Source organism: Sus scrofa, chromosome X (genome assembly GCF_000003025.6).
Source record: "Sus scrofa isolate TJ Tabasco breed Duroc chromosome X, Sscrofa11.1, whole genome shotgun sequence".
In the NCBI taxonomy this organism is placed as follows: domain Eukaryota; kingdom Metazoa; phylum Chordata; class Mammalia; order Artiodactyla; family Suidae; genus Sus; species Sus scrofa.
Genome location: NC_010461.5, coordinates 110,308,389 through 110,325,782, shown reverse-complemented (window position 1 = coordinate 110,325,782; position 17,394 = coordinate 110,308,389). Strand labels below are relative to the sequence as shown.

At 43.3% G+C, this 17,394-nt stretch overlaps 2 protein-coding genes across 4 annotated transcripts in view; both read right to left on the bottom strand.

Annotated features, from left to right (window-relative positions):
* HPRT1 (hypoxanthine phosphoribosyltransferase 1) overlaps positions 1 to 4,639 on the bottom strand; it is a 36,759-nt gene extending 32,120 nt beyond the window's left edge. The window contains exon 1 of one of the 3 annotated variants that reach the window (XM_021079504.1): positions 4,372 to 4,639. Coding sequence is in view for 2 of the 3 variants with exons in the window: in XM_021079503.1 (XP_020935162.1) it covers positions 3,204 to 3,261 (58 nt within the window). In the remaining variant the exon portion in view is untranslated. Of the gene's footprint in view, positions 1 to 3,203; positions 3,277 to 4,371 lie in introns of those variants that run through there. The other 2 variants (NM_001032376.2, XM_021079503.1) reach the window with 2 other exon arrangements.
* PHF6 (PHD finger protein 6) overlaps positions 14,280 to 17,394 on the bottom strand; it is a 62,494-nt gene continuing 59,379 nt past the window's right edge. The window contains exon 11 of the mRNA XM_021079383.1: positions 14,280 to 15,286. The gene's annotated coding sequence lies outside the window, so the exon portion shown is untranslated. The remainder of the gene's footprint in view (positions 15,287 to 17,394) is intronic.

The window sequence follows — 17,394 nt, the reverse complement described above, 5'->3', positions numbered from 1 at the left end:
CATATATGAAAAATTTTGTGGTTATACATAAAACTTCTAATTACAAAGATATATTATCTAAAATTATAGTAAGCAAGGAAATTAACTCGAGCAAAGACAACATGCAATAGCACTTCATCATCTCTAAGCAGAATTGCTTAAGTTTGTGGTCAAAAAATGATAATGTTCATGGGTCCAAACAAAACTAAATGGAAGTGAGGAAGTCAGTCTTAAAATGTGAATTATAAGAGGTACAATAATAGATAAAATACACTTTTTGTTTATTCCCTAGTAACCAACAATAATTCCAAGCTCCTAGAATGAACAGATTTCAAGGTGATACATGTAGAAATGTATTTTACATTCAGATACCCTAAAATTCTCAAAAACGAAGTTCCCATTGTGGTGCAGCAGAAGCAATTCTGACTAGTATCCATAGGATTCCTGGGAACTTCCACATGCCAAAGGTCCAGCCCTAAAAAGACAAAAACAAAAACAAAAACAAAACAAAACAAAAATTCTCAAAAACACTACCCAAGTAGATGTGTCATTTCTTAAGGATAATCTGTGATAACTCAGGGTATCATAAAACCAAAATTATGAATTACTGATGCATATGTTCCTAAATGTGAAAATAATTTCAGCTAGTAGTATATCCACTTTCCAATTTTATGTTAGTCTTACAAATAAATTACATATATAACTTGCTTGCCCTCCCTTCTAAGTGTTAAATAACTAAAAGGTTGACAAGAGTCTAAGCGTTACAAGAATTAAAATCAGCATTCTATTCAACTCAGGGAAAAATTATTAGCTGGTCCTAAGTAAGTGAGCCCATAACTATTATCTACATATGCAAGGACACGCATATATTTATCCAACACTATGACCTTTCCTTTCCAATGCGCACAGTAGAATAACAGCCATATTCATTCTGGGCAAAACATATATACCTTTCAATTATCAGAAGCACAGTGTTGGAGACAGTAGTTCCATAACAATTTGAAGTGTCTCAATTCTCTCTCTCTTTTTTTTTTTTTTTGGTCTTTTTTTTTTAAGGGCAGCACCCACAGCATATGGAGGTTCCCAGGCTAGGGGTCCAATCGGAGCTACAGGGGCCAGCCTACACTACAGCTACCGCAACACAGTATCCAGGCCACATCTGCCACCTACACCACAGCTCATGGCAATGCCGAATCCTTAAACCATCGAGCAAGGCCAGGGATCAAACCTGCGTCCTCATGGATCCTAGCCGGGTTCATTAACTGAGCCACGGTGGGAACTCCTGAATTCTTACATAGCAAATTATTCTAAAAGCAATTTGGTAGTCACTGGCAGGAAAATAACAACTGAGCCTCAATATTGATATTAATGGTGGTGGGTGACACTTTAACGGCATATAAATCTTACTGATGCAGAATATATAATTACAAAGAGGAAAAAGAGTACATTAGCACAGATGTAGCATCTCTTCACACAGGGGGCAAAGACGACATGGCCCAGTTTGTGTCTAGTCAACTACAGAAATCTAAAAGAGAACCCCAAGACCCCCTTCCCTGCCAGTCTGGTTGGTCCTTTTGTCTTTTTCCCACTCCTGCTTATGGACTTTCTGTGATATTTAGATACCAAAAATGAACAGAAAACCAGATGAAAATACAGTATGTGTCTCACATTAATTTGTAGAATGAAAACCCCAAACTCAACTGCTCCATTTCTTGGTGGTCACAAAGAATAATTTGGGTCTATACTGACTAAAGTCAGTCAAACCCTGTTGCTAACAATGATAGTGTTGTGGACCCCAAAAATGCACTATTTTATCAGTTCTGTGAAAATTATTAGCAGGATAAGATTTAAGTCCACTTAATTAAGGATTACATTTTTATCACTACCATCCTGAAATTAAGAAGATATTTTATCCACATAATGTGTATCTGATGTTTCACAATAATTTGCAAAAATCCAGAAGTTTGTTCTTTGTTCCAGTGTGTCCAGGTTTACCCTGGCAGTTCAGTATGCTAGTCACAAGAAGCATGGGTCCTATCAGGCAGATCTGGGGCCAAGTCCATCTAAGTGATACCAGGCAGGTTACTTCACCCCATCTGTGCCTGCAAGGTCATGCTAGTGTTTATCTACCCAGTAGAGTACCTATTACATAGCTTTGGGGCATTTGCATTAGATAATGTTGCAAAACATTTACTTCAATGCCTAAGGCATAGTAAGTACTAAATAAATATCTGTCACTATTAAAAGTGGAGGGGTTAAGAGCAGACTCTGGGGCCAGACAGCTTAGATGCAACTCCTAGTATTGCTGGGTAATCTTGGGAAAGTTACTTTACCTCTCTGAGCCAAATAATTTTTTTATACACATCAAAACAATTAATATGTGTAAAAGGCTTAGTAGCCAGCACATAGTAAGCACTATTTAAGTGTTCATTATTGCTAACATGCAGACAATTTCTGGGGAGGAAATAAAAAAAAGGAACAGGAATTTGGAAACCAAAAACACAATGAATATCTTGATGTTCAAACAAAACTAACAGCCAGTTCTAGCAAAAGTAATTCACTGTATGCTGGGGGAGGCACTAGACTCCAAAGCTTAAACTGAGTAAAAATGCTTGAGAATCTACTATTAGCATAACATTTAAGTGCCTGGGCCCTTGAGAGACCTAGGTTTGAGTCTGAGCGCCTCTTTTTTTTTTTTTTTTTTTTTTTTTTTAGGGTCTCTCCCACGGCATATGGAGGTTCCCAGACTAGGGGTCGAATGGGAGCTACAGCCACCGGCCTACACCACAGCCATAGCAATGCAGGATCCCAGCCGTGTCTGCGACCTACACCACAGCTCACCAAAATGCCGGATCCCCAACCCACTGAGCGAGGCCAGGAATCGAACCTGCGTCCCCATGGATACCAGTCAGATTTGCTTGTGCTGAGCCGTGACGGGAACTCCATGAGCTCCTCTTAATGACTGTATGACCTGAGTACGTTACATTAAGAGGTTAAGTTACTTAACCTCACTGAGGCTTCAAGGATTCCTCGTCTGTAAAATGATAATCACACTCTTGTTGGAGGGTTGTTTTGAGGACTAAATAGGTAGAACACAATAACATATCAGGGAACACAAAGGTTGTTCATTCACAAAGACCAGATATCCTTTCAGCAACACCATGGGGTAGCTAGCACCTCAGTTACACATAAGGGCACAAGTCGAGAAAGAGAAAAGTAGTTACCCACGGCCACACAGCTAGTAAATAGCCCAAACCAGCAGGATTCCAGGCCAGACTCCATGAAGCGCAGTGCTCTTTACCTCAAGTCACAATGCCTAATATGAAAGAGAATCCTTCCTTTTTTAGGGTTCAAGTGCTTAATTATTTAATTTATTTATCCAACAGACCATGTTGAGAATTTCTTACATGCCAGGCACTGGATTACAGTGGTGATTACTGCCCTTATAAAGTTTATGTTTTTATGGGAGAGATAATCAACAGGTAATCAGGTAACTGCAAAATAATAATAATAATAATAATAATAATAATAATAATAATAATGCAGGCTAAGGCATTTAACTGACAGACGGTTGGCTATTTTAGCAAGAGGGATCAGAAAAGGAAGGTGGGGGGAGGGTGCAGCTTGGCTAGTTCGAGAAATGAGAAAAAGAACCAATGAGTTTGGAGGCAGGATACCAGACACGAACGTCCTTGAAGGTTAAGGACCAGATTCGCATTTTCCGTCCCCCGCGGCATCAAAGAGCAGAGGATACGGATTCAAGAAGATCTGATTCGGAGGCTCGGCTACCTCTGGGCCGTGAGGAAATTACCTAATATCGGTTCACAATTTTCTACGTGTGTAAAAAAGGTAGGCATGGTGACTGCTGCCAAGGCTGCCGTGAGGATGCAACGAGGCAATGCGCATTCCCACAAACATTCATTATAATGTTTGCAGAACTAGGTGAAAATACCAGTCCACGCATGCCTCCCATGTGGTCGTTTCCGTGCCCCGGGGCCCTCTCGGAGGTGCCCCGAGGACCTCACCCCCAGTCCCCCAAATCTAGACGAGAGCCTCTCCTAAGAAAGCCCCCACCCTCACGCCGCCAGATCATTCCCGAACTGGCCCACGGCCCCTCCCCACCGCACGCTCGCAAGCCGCACATGTCAACCAAATCGCCATTTCCACCCTCTCTCCCCACACGCCGCCCTGCTTCCCGGGGCTCTCCGGGGGCGGCCACCCTGACCTCGCCATTCCGTCCCCCCCGCCGCCCCGGGGTGACGTTCGGCCGAACCCAGGGGGCTGCGGCCGCCCCCCCCACCCCCCGGCCCCGGGCCGCCCCGGCCCGAGCCCGCACTGCGGCCCCGCGCCTCGGGGGCCGGCGCCGCGGGCCTGGCCGGCCAAGCTGCTCACCACGACGCTGGGGCTGCGGGTCGCCATAACGGAGCCGGCTGGCGCGCGGGCTGAGGGCGGTCTGGGGAGGAGGAAGCCGGCGGCGGGGCCGAGCGAGAGGCGGAGGTGCAGCGGGAGGCGGCGCCGCGCGGGAAAGCCGAGAGGTCCGCCCGAGCGTTCTCCGCCGCCGCAACAGCCGCTCAGAGCCCGGGCGCGGCAGGCTCCGCCCCTCCCGCCCCGCCCCGCCCGAGGCCCCGCCCCCGGGCCTCCGGCGGGCGCCTGCGAGTTTCCACTCCCCCGAGGTGGCCGTGGGAATTGCGTTCCCGAAGAAGCGGCGTCTCCTGCGCAGCCTCCATCCCTCTTTCCCTCAGTTTCCCATCCAGACGGCTCCCCAATTCCCAGGACTGCCGCCGCCTTCCTTTCTTCCCTGTGGCCCTAAACTGGGCGCCGGCTCTTCAGGTTCCTGTCACCACGTGGTTCCTCTCGCCCAGCGTCCCCTTCTCAAGACCTTGGACTGCATTGCGGCTTCCATTTTCCTGACTCGTGGCCCAGTTCTAACACAAATCTTTAGATGGATGTAAGAGTTGAGACCTAGAGCCCTAGAGTCAGCCAGATCAGGGTACAAATCCGAGGGGAACACTTAACTGCTCTTTACCTTTCAGCCTTTTTCGTCTCAGTAAAATGAGGGTATTAACAAGGATCTTGTGAAAATTAAAGAAGCGATATGGCGTGTGCATATGTGTATATGTGATTTAGCACTGCACACAGTCAGTAAATAGGAACTGTTGCTATTATTGTTCTTTATTCTTGCCTCCACAATTCCTAATTAAACTGGGGGGAAAAAAATCTTCCCCTACTCTCCAGTAGGTCAGGTAAGCAAGTAATAGTTGTTCCATCCCTAACTCATCTGTGTAGCTCCAGCACCCATCACAGTGCCCAGCACTTAGCTGGTGGCCTCCATTAAGGCCACTGAGGAATAGATGGGAGATTTCACTGAACTCCGAGCCTGTCTCTTTATCAAAAAACGGTGCTGCTAACAACTTTTTTTAATGTAACTTTTGGTGAACATGAGTGCATTTCCTTTGACGTGCATATCAACACATTTTTATTATTCTTTTAACAAACATCGCTTCACTAGGAAGTTAATTCAGAGAACTTTCGGTTATACACTTGGCCCCTGACACATGTGGACTCAGCCGCCCACAATGGTTTCTAAATTAGGTACCCAACACTTCAGAACCCTCCCAGCTTGCTTTTGGCTTGCAGTTTCTTTCTTCAACCCCTGTGGTGCCACGTGCTCCCGTATTTTAACAGAGATTTTGAAATAATGAAAGCCCAATGATTGTAGAGACTAGAAACTGTCATTATTTTAACCCTGGCATTCTTTGCGACAACTTGGAGCTTTTACTTGTGTTTAAAATTGAAATGTAGTCTTTAAAAAACAAAAAAATATATATAAAAAAAACAATTTTTGGCCACACCCTCAGAATGCAAGAGTTCCTGGGCTCGGATGGAACCCGAGCCACAGCAGTGACAACTCCAGATCCTTAACCTGCTGAGTCACCCAGGGAACTCCTGTATTCTTTTCAATTTTGTTTTAAAACTACAGATGAAATCAAGAACATAATGGTGATTACTAATTTTAATATAGAGAATAATTTTGTCAGATAGACAAGTACTTTTCTCATATAATTTTGTCTTTTTTTTTAAAGTTATCTACTCTGGGTGTCAGGTGTGCCACCGTTTTTTACAGAATACCAGCATGCAGGAAGAAATAAGGAAAACATGGATACAATCCAAGATTCCTCTGTCCTACTCCTGCCTTTCCAGAAACAATTTTGTAGTCCACTTTGTGTGGACATAATGAGGAATTATTTCTGTTAGCACTCAGCAATTATACTCATTATATTCATTATGCTCAGCAATTCTGAGTATATTTCTGCTCCACATGTTACTTCATTTAGTAAGAGCTTTGTTTTTGCCATGGTGCTATGGTCCACCAAAATTCATATTTCTATGAAAAAAAATCATCACCTAAAAAACACTCACCCTAACTACAGAACGTTTAAAGTGAATGTACAATAGCTTTCTCTATGTCAGATGCTTCTCCTTCACCAGAATAAATTTCCATTAGCTTTACTTTGATTCCACGAATTGGATGAGAAATTGAACCATTCCTGGAATTGACCAACGTGATAGGTAATTTTATGTCAACTTGGCTGGGGCATGGTGCCCAGATGTTTGGTCAAACATTATTGTGGATGTCCCTGCAAAGGTGTTTTCTGGATGAGATACACATTTAAATCAGTGGACTTTGAGTAAAGCAGATTACCTTCCCTAAGGTGGGTGGCCCTCATTTGAAGGCCTGAAGAGAACAAAGGCTGACCGCTCCAGCAAGCAACAAGGAATTCTGCCAGCCTTTGGACTGCCACTGCCACTGCAGCTCTGGGTCTCCCGCCTGCTGACTTTCGCCATCAGATTTTGGACTTGCCGAGTCTTCACGATTGCATGAGCCAATTCCTTAAAATGAATCTCTCATTCTCTTTCTCCCTCCCTCCTCTCTCTCTCTCCCTCTCTCTTTTACACACACACTTCCTGTTAGTTTTGTTTCTCTAGAGAATTCTGACTAATATGACTGATTTTGTTTGAATCATCTCACAATCTCAATATAAAACTGACATCATTTAAGTGTGAAGTTCTGCTAATAGAGTACTTAGTAAAAGCTATTGGGTCACTTTTCATCATGTACAAGAAAACTTGAAATCAAAAAATGAGTACATGAAATTTGAAGAGAAGTACTTGATCTGAACAAAAATCATTCACAAGCAATAGGCAGGTACCCTCTCTGCAGGTGCACCTCATGAAATCACTTTTGGGCACAGTCGCCTTAAAATAACTGCAAACCTCTGACGTAGATGATGTTGCTGTGTCTGCAGATATATTTTCTGGTTTTCATGTGGTCAGTGATACCCATGAGCTGCACCCAAGTGTGGATGATAATTATCGACAAATGTTTTGTTCGTGTTACATGTTCAATTTTCTTGTGTAACAGGTTTGGTGTTTAATTTTTCTTCTCTTTCTTTCTTTTCAGGGCCACACCCACAACATATGGAAGTTCCCAGGCTAGGGGTCAAATCAGAGCTACAGTTGCCGGCCTACACAACAGCCCCCGCAATGCCAGATCTGAGCTGCATCTGTGGCCTACACAGCAGCTCACAGCAATGCCAGATTCTTAACCCACTAAGTGAGGCCAGGGATCAAACCCACGTCCTCATGGATACTAGTCAGTTTCGTTACCACTGTGCCACAATAAGAACTCCCTGGTAATTTTTCATTAGTTAGTTATGCACTTTAGTTTTTGAACTCATGCGGAAAGGGTGGATTGCAAATTGAAAAAATATATAAGGACCAGCTGTAGATTTGCTCCATATAACGAATGACATATCCGTTGTACCAGGAGCATTCAGATTTCTTGCTATATTATGTTCTTGGGCAGGACACACTTCTGCCTCTATTTGCTGAATATTTTACATACACACAAATATGTAATTTCCTATGTCCTCTGGCCTACAGACTGGGGGCCCAGCAGCTTCATGTGTCCTGTAGGTTTTGGTATAAGCACACCCAGCTGGCACACTCAGGGTCCAGTAAGGAACACAGTGGTGACAACTCCCTCCAACACCCACCCAGGACTAGAATGAGTCAGTTGTCTCTAACTCTAGGGTCAGGGCATTTGCTTTGTTATCAGTGAACACCCAGCATGCTGTCTTTGTGAGGGAGGTGTTAGTTACAGTCTATCTGGAAAAGATTAGGAAAAGGAAGAAGGGGTTATCACTGGTTGTGTTTTAACTCTCTGTTGAAGTGAGAATTTGGTCCTCTGTATAATGCATCGCACAAGCTAGTGGACAAGACCAAGGCAGAAGCTGGAATTAAAAGGCCGGGGGAGGGGTGCGACAGACCCATCTTGGCTTATTTTGATTCAACTATTAATCCTTTCACTTTGTAGGAAAACAAAAAAATCTAGGACAAATGCTAGGTTGGATAAGATGCCAGGATAGGGAGTTCCTGTTGTGGCGCAGTGGTTAACGAATCCGACTAGGAACCACAAGGTTGCGGGTTCGATCCCTGCCCTTGCTGTGGGCTGTGGTGTAGGTTGCAGACGCGGCTCGGATCCCAAGTTGCTGTGGCTGTGGTGTGGGCCGGCGGCTATAGCTCCGATTAGACCCCTAGCCTGGGAACCTAAAAAAGGCAAAAAAAAAAAAAAAAAAAAAGATGCCAGGATAACACCAGAAACTGAGACTGTCTTGGGCAAACTGGAATGTATAGTCCCCCTACAATGGTGTAGGGCCTGGTGGAAGAGGCTTCCCAATGCTGCTAATGGCAGCTCCTCAACTGCAGTCTCCCAACCTCTGACCAGTTTTCTTCCTCTCCAGTTCACTCTGGCCACCCTGCCCAGCATAATTGTGCTTCAGACTCATGGGAGACCTCCAATCCCACGGGCTATCACTTGGCTTCCCATACTTTCTAGTTCAGTTTGGCTCCCACCTAAACCACTCTCTCACCACTGTCAGAGTCCTCTGCATCCTTCTCATTCTGCTTTGCCGAGATGGCAGAGCCACACCCTGGCTTGACTCACAGCCTGTTTTGTCCATGCCTACGAGGCTCGGGAGGGCTGCTGGAGAAAAATCCCACAACCTCTACAGGTGCATAGGCTCAAACCTCAACTGGACCCTCAACTCAACACCACTCCACAATCCTTTACAAGTGCTGGGTCGGCTCCTCCCTTGCTCCCCTGTAATGTTCTGAAGCTTCATTCCCATTCAACCCCATCAAATTCACTCTAGAATGGCAGACTCAACCCATTAACCTATGAAGAGAGTGAAGGAATCGGGCCCGAATCACACCCGTTCCTTCCATCCACATCCACACTGCTTCTTCCCCTCTTTCCTCCAGGCCCAGAACTGATGTGTCTGTTCATACTTGTTCTATCCACTTTCTCAACACACTCACCACCCTGTCTTCTGTACCCACTGCTGTATTGAAAGAGCCTTGACAAAGAACACCATTGACTGCTATCTTGCCAAATTCAGTGGACACTATTTTTGGCCTTACATAACTGTCCTTTATATTTCATTTGATACTGCTTATCACTTTGTCCTTGAATGTTTCTGTATTTCTTTGGCTTCTGGGTCACCCCCTTCCTGATTCTCCTACCGCCCTATTTCTTCCTGCTTTCTCTGTTTCTAGTATACCTTCCCCAGTGTTAACATCCAGCACTGCCACACTAAGTGCAGTGATCAAAATCAGGAAATTAACATTGCTGTAACAGTAGTAGTTAATCTAGAACCCTTATGTAATTTCACCAAGTGTCTCATTAATGTCCCTTTCCTGGACCAGAACTGGATCCAGGAACACATGTTTGCATTTCCTTAAGTCTCCCTCATTCTAGAACAGTTCCTCAGTCTTTTTGATCTTGACATTTTTGAAGGGCACTGGTGCGTTATTCCGTAGAATTTCCCTCAGTTTGGGTTCGTCTAATGTCATGACATCATTAAATTTTAGGCATTCCATTTGGGCCAGAAATATAGTAGGTGTGATGATGTGTCCTTCACAGTGCTTCAAATTGAAGCACACGCTACCAATCTGTCCCATTACTCATATTAAATATGGTTTATTTTGGTTTGAATTTTGAATTTTTTTTTTTTGGCCGCACCAGGGCGTGCAGAAGTTCCTGGGCCAGGGATTGAACCCACATCCACAGCAGTGACAATGCCAGATCCTCAACTGCTAGGCCAACAGAGAAATCCCCATTACTGATATTAACTTGGATTACTTACTTAGGGCAGTATCTGCCAGGCTTCTTCACTGTAAAGATACTATTTCCCCCTTTGCAAACAATAAAGATTATGAGGAATGATACTTTGAGACTGAAAATATTGTTCTTTATCAAACTTTCACCAAGTTTAGCATCCATTGATGAATCTTGCCTGAAATCATTATTACTGGAGTGTTTGTTAAGTATTAATTTTCCTATTGACATCATTACTTCTTAGTTTATTAGCTGGAATGCTATTAAAATGAAGAGCTTTCCCTTCTCCTCATTCATTATTTATTAAATTATTTATATCATCATGGACTTAGGGATTCCAGTTTTATAGGTAATGATCCATTAGTAGCATTACTTTGTTGCCCAAAATGCCGAAGATCGGCTCATTGGGAGTTCCTCAATGTTGGTTCTTGTGTCTTGGTATGTCCCCACCATTCATTGAACACACTTAATTTCTGGCACCACCTGATATTCTAGGCTCTTCTTGTACTGTCCCTGCCCTAGCCTTGGAATCAGCCATTTTGTCAAAAGGCCCTCGTTCCTTTCACTGAAGAGTGGCATTAGAAACCAAGCTCTGGGCACTAGGTTATAACATTTGAATCATGATGGTAAAAACCAAGTCTCTTCTGAGGTTTAAAACTGAATGCCATATCAGTATTTAGTATGTGTACTTAAACTTAAGTCTGTGAATTTAAATATTGGAATATGTACATATTGATGTATGTTAATTTTTTCCTTTTTTTTTTTTTTTTTTGGCTGCAGGTGCAGCATTTTGGAAGTTTCTGGGTGAGGGTGGAACCCATGCCACAGCAGGGAGCCAAGCCCAAGCCGCTGCTGTAACACCAATCCCTAACCTGCTACGCCACAAGAAAACTGTTAAATTCTCTTTGGAAAAGAGAACCTTACATTAAATAGAACTAGTAGCTCACAAAAATAAAAAGTTTGTTCTCAATGTGAGGCATTAAAGACTTACTTCCTACATGAAGCTTCCTTGCTTCTAGAGAAGCTAAAATCCTAAGGATATGTTACTTTCTGTGTGGTTTTCAGAAAGCATTGTTACTCTGCTTATTTTTTTTATGTTTTTTTTTATCATTTATTCATATATATGTTTCTACTGTACAGCATGGTGACCTGCTTATTAATACAGTTAAAGCTGTGGCTCTTTGGGGTTCTCGGGTATCTGTATGCTGAAATGACATCTCTTTCTAATGGGGCTCTTTTCCAGGATCGGGCCCAAAATTCAGAATACTAAAATGGACAGGGTATTTCACACCAAACCAACCATCTTTAGTGCCCTCGTAGAAGGCTGCTGGCACCAAAGGCTTGCTCCCTGCACAGCGTGGTATCACAAGCAAAAGGGCGGAGGGGTGTGTGTTAGAAATAATTAGGTATAATAGATATGCTTCATATGTTTTTAATCAGCTCAACAGTAAACTGTCTTAGAGTTCAGACTCCCAACACTGAGAAAGTTCTAAGTCGAAAACAGAAGCTCAAGTTTCTTTAGATTAATTCTATAGAGGCAGAATAACACTCTAGGAAATTGTGTATATTTTCTTCTTCTTCTTCTTTTTTTTTTTTTGTCTTTTTAAGGCTGCACCTGTGGCACATAGAAGTTTCCAGGAGAGGGGTCAAATCGGAGCTACAGCTGCTGGCCTACACCACAGCCACAGCAACGGTGGATCCTTAACCCACTGAGTGAGGCCAAGGATCGAACCCATATCCTCATGGATGCTAGCCGAGTTCGTTCACTACCACTGAGACTCAGTGGGAACTCCATACTGTGTGTTTTCAAGTTGGTTAGTAACAAGGTGGACAGGTAACAAATAGACTTCTGAAGATTTTATTGCTGAGTTTAAAACAGCTCTGTTGTTTGAAAGTGGTTACATAGAACACGCTGTACAGGACAGATTTTAACACCCTGAAGATTTAGCAAGGCCTTCCCTGTTCCTAATATGTTCTTGTCTCAGGGTTACCACACGCTAATTAAGTTACAAGTAGGTCCATTCACTTGCTCTTCTCTACTTAGGCATTCCATTTTCCTCCATTCTGATACTTTTGGTTATTCTAATAAATGAAACAGAATCCTCCCATCTTGCAGCAGGTGGTCCCGGCTCTCCCTTCATGCTTAAAGGGCCCTGCTATAAACTAGATAGAACTGTGCCTTCTGACAGAGTAGCCACACTCCACATGTGGCTATTTAAATCTGAGTTTAAATGAATTAAAATTAAATAAAATTTAAAATTTGGTTCCTTATTCCTACTTAGCCACCTTTCAAATGCTCAACAGCCATTTGTAGCTAGGGGCTACTGTATGAGCACAGCCAGTGAACATCTCCCATCCGTGTAGAAAGTTCTGCAGGACAGCTCTGGGCTAGAGTGGGTCTTCTGAAAGGAATGACAAAGAACAGCCTCAGAGCCTCGGTTGGAAGGAAGCAGGTGTCTCAGTGTAAGCTGATATCGCTGCCAGGTGCACGAAAATGACAGACTGTTCCCCTGCACCTAAGACGCAGGATTTCCAGGACTGTTTTAGTGCAGAGACAGATGTCTTCCTAAAAGCAGTCGACTATTCTAAGTGGAAAACGAAACAGGACTGAGTAGAATAGATGAGAAAGCTAGTTGCGGTTGTCTTAGAATCTTATCAGAATTGCTTTGAATGTCCTATTTTCTGACAGCCATTGACAAAGACCCCTTTCTTTTTTTTGTTCCACTTTTAACCCTCAGTTTAGCAGGCTCATCAATGCCCTTGGGATGAGCACATTAGCTCAAAAATTCCACCACCAGTGGACTTTCAACCTAAACCGCAATTTCTAAACCAAAAGCTTAACTCTTTCCCTGACTGATGTGTTATTTCAATCATCTGATTTGTGGGAGAGGAACAGGCAGGGCTATATATGAAATAAGATTGGAAATAAGTTATTAACAATTGTTGAAGGAGTTCCTGTCATGGCTCAGCAGTTTACAAACCCGACTAGTATTCATGAGGACACAGGTTCGATCCCTCTGGCCTTGCTCAGTGGTTAAGGATCTGGCATTGCTGTGAGCTGGGGTGTAGGTCGCAGACAAGGCTCGGATCCCATGTCGCTGTGGCTCTGGCGTAGGCCAGCAGCTATAGCTCCGATTCGACCCCTAGCCTGGGAACCTCCACATGCCGCGGGTGCGCCCCTCAAAAGACAAAACAACAACAAGAAAAAAATGCTGAAGCTGGGTAATGTGTTCACGGTAAAAACTTTCTGCGGGGCATTTACCAGTATGAATTAATGGGCTTTTAAAAATGTGCTACAGATCGCGTTCCCTTGTGCCGCAGCATCTTTGCTGCTGTGGTGCAGGTTAAATCCCCGCCCTGGGAACTTCCACATGCTACAGGTACAGCCAAAAAAAAAAAAAAAAAAAAAAAAAAAGTGTGCACAGAACTTTGACTTTGGGATTTCTGTTTAGAAATTTATCTTAAGGAGATAACCAGACAAGAACAGAAAACCCTATGTATAAGAATGTTCACAGTTCCTCAGTGGCCCAGTGGGTTAAGGATCTGGTGTGGTTCAAGCCACTGCTGTGGCACAGGTTCAATCCCTAGCCTTCCCATGCCTCAGGCCTGGCCAAAAGGGAAAAAGAAAAAAGAAGGACGTTTGTCTCAGCATTATTTTTAAAAATACTTGTTACGTATCCTATAAGGAAGAAAAAAGGTTACCTCAACAAAATGAAAAAGAAATAAAAGACGGATGCAAACATGAGACCAAGCAAAACGGGCAGCTGGAGGGCAAAAACAGCTCAAAAGATCAGTTTGCTCTATTTTGGGTGTACTTCAATAGAAAAGGCTGGGAATCATTCTGACTCCCAGTTCCCTGATTCCTTTTTTTTTTTTTTTTTTTCTTTTTAGGGCCGAACCCGCAGCATAGGGAGGTTCCCAGGCTAGGGATCGATCGACTGGGAGCTGTAGCCGCCGGCCTACACCACAGCCACAACAACTCGGGATCCGAGCCGCGTCTGCAACCTACACCACAGTTCACGGCAACGCCGGATCCTTAATCCACTGAGCGAGGCCAGGGATCGAACCCACATCCTCATGGATACTAGTCAGATTCATTTCCGCTGTGCCACGATGGGAACTCCTCCCTGATTCCTGAATGGAAAGGAGAAAGTCCTCTCTAGGACACTTGATCCAAACACAATTTGCACTCTTTCTTCCACATGTGCTTCCTTAGTGAAACATCCCGGTGACCGCAAGGCTTGCTCCTGCTTCCTGAGATTAGACCTTCCTCAGGCTCCCGGAGAGCTGCTGTTTTTGCTCGTGTGTTCAATTTAAAGCAAAAATAATCATTTCATAGAGTTGATTTACAATGTTGGGCAAATCCTTCCTCCTTTTTTATCCTAAAACAATTTGCTGAGTTTAATGCCATTTATTTTTACGTTGCCCATTCTATTTTATTCTGACATAAAGTGATCATATTCCAGTGGTGAAAAAAAGTAATTTCACAATGACAGATAAGTTACAAGAATAGTACAAAGAACTCCTGTATATCCTTCACCAAGATGTACCAACTTGTGACATTGTGCCCTATTTGCCTTTATGTCTTTTTACAGACACACACACACACACAAATTTTTTGAGCTAGTTAAAAATGCAGACATGACATCCCTTTACTCCTAAACATTTCAGTATGTATTTTCTAAGAACAAGGATATTCTCTTATGTAACAACAGTGATCACAATCAGGAAATTGACATTGATTTGATATCAACTAATTGAAATGCATATTTACATTGAGGTAACAGTCCCCAAAATGTCCTTCATTGCAAGAATTCTTTTTCTGAACAGGATCCAACTCAGGATTGAGTTGCCATGTCTCTTTGGTCACTTTCAACTCGGAACAGTTCCTCAGCCTTTGTCTTTCAAGGTGTTGACTTTTTGGAAGAGTACGGGCCAGCGGTTCTGTACAATATTCTTCAATCTGGGATTCTCTGCTATTTCTTCATGATTAGATCCGCACTGTTTGCAATAGCAAAATAATGGCAACAACGAAACCTGCAAACAACTGTCCGATGATACATTGTGACACAGCCACAAAATGTTCCATTATGCAACCAATAAGAATGATAGAGTGTTCTTACTGACCTGTGAAGATATTTCCAATTTTTTAGTGAAAACAGCAGAATACAACTCAGTAGGTGTAATATGAGCCTATTTTATATAATTATATATATGCATAGAAACATTGAAGATTTTATAGAAAATATTAACAGTGACCTATGGTTCCCAAGATTATGAGGGACTTTTTTTTTTTTTAAACTTATCTGTATGTTCTAATTTTGACATGAGCATCAAGTCATCTGTGAATAGTGAAAATATTTTTTAAAACTTTAAAAAGTGACAGGACAGCTTCACTTTTATATCTGAAGGATCATTGTGTGGAAAAGTGAATAGCAATTATTTATCTGTCCTGTTATCTACCATGAACCAGCTAATTTCATTTAAAATCGCTTTATCTTTATTTGCTCTATAAGACAACCCAGTGGTTCGGAACCACGGAGTGAGCGTTGAGGCTGGGAGAGGGGAAGGGTACCCTGCTCAGAGTTACTGCTTACTAGTGGCAAAACTAGAACTCAAACCTAGGTCCTTTCTTCACTGACCTCACTCTGCTCCCGTGTGGCCCTTTTTCAGGGGTCTTCTGCCTGACTCCATCTGGATGATGGCTGGGAATTTTGACAGTTCCCCAGCTTTTGGTCTCACCACCATACCTCTGGTGATTTTCATAGGTTTTATAAGTAGGCACACATCTTAACTTTTACTTTTTCTACTCAACAAGAATTACGTATGTGTTATCTACGTACACAAGTGCATTTTGCTTTCTGATGTGTTTTCCGCTTTGAGCTGTCTTTGACCCCATGGCATTTTTCACAAGCAAGTTGGCTAGTCGATGTCATTGTCCTCTTGACACCCTGGTCTCAGTATCCTCCTCCTCTCAATTTTTCCTTCTGCCCTTTTACCTCCCAGGCACCTACAGTTCACTGCGCTCCATATCTGAAGGTCCTCTGCCAAGGAAAGACCAGACTGTAATTTTGCTTAGGTGCCTATTAAATCTCTGCTAGTGCGGAGGGGCCAGGTAGACAGTCCAAGTGTAGTCATAGCCAATGGAAGGCCTTTTCAGTCTGGGTCCTGTCATCTAATGAGTTACTCTTATCTTTGGGTCATCTGCCAAAGCACACTGGCAGAGAACAATGTGATGGCTCTTGGCTGTCAGGGACATTAAATAGAGTCAAGAAGTCAAGTACGATAAGAACTCAAAAGCACCCACTGGCTTTAGTGAACTTTGCTTGAGCAGTTTTACTGTAGTTGAGAGAAATGGAGAGGTGTAGACAGAAGCGAGTGCGGTGAGCAAAGGAATGGGCTGTAAAAATACAGAAGTGGAGACTAGTGGGGACTTGACTTTCAAAAAAATTATATGAGAAGAGTAGAGAAATATGGTAAAATGAGAGGGAACACAGGAACCGGGGACAGTGCATTAGTTGATGGAGAATCTTCAGTCCTTTAATCCTCCCAGGTCTATGCATCCAGTACTATTTTCACATGCATTTAAAAGGTGATCTAGGAAGTTCCCTTCGTGGCTCAGCAGTTAACAATCCCGACTAGGATCCATGAAGACAAAGGTTCGATCCCTGGCCACGCTCGGTGGGTTAAGGATCTGCCATTGCCGTGAGCTATGGTGTAGGTCGAAGACACGGCTCAGGTCCCATGTTGCTGTGGCTGTGGTGTAGGCCAGCAGCTGCAGCTCTGATCCGATTAGACCCCTAGCCTGGGAACCTCCATATGTCGCAGGTGAGACCCTAAAAATCAAAAAAAGAAAGAAAGAAAGCTACGCATGTTTTAAAGTTCTGTGACAATCTTTCTAGGAAGTGGCCTAAAACATTGGCTGCATTTCCAAGTTTCATGGAATGGAGTGACCCCAGTTATTAAATGCAGTAAAGGCTGCCTAAATCTTCTCTTAGCCTGCCTCTTTCCCAGGAAGAAAGGAAATTTGTCAAGCCTTTTTCCTAAGCAACATGTTTTCTTTATTATTTTTTTTAATTTTTTTTGCTTTTTAGGGCCACACCCAGGGCACATGGAGGTTCCCAGGCCAGGGGTTGAATTGGAGCTGTAGCTGCCGGCCTACCCCCCAGCCACAGCAACATGGGATCTGAGCTGTGTCTGAGACCTACACCAGAGCTCACGGTAACGCAGGATCC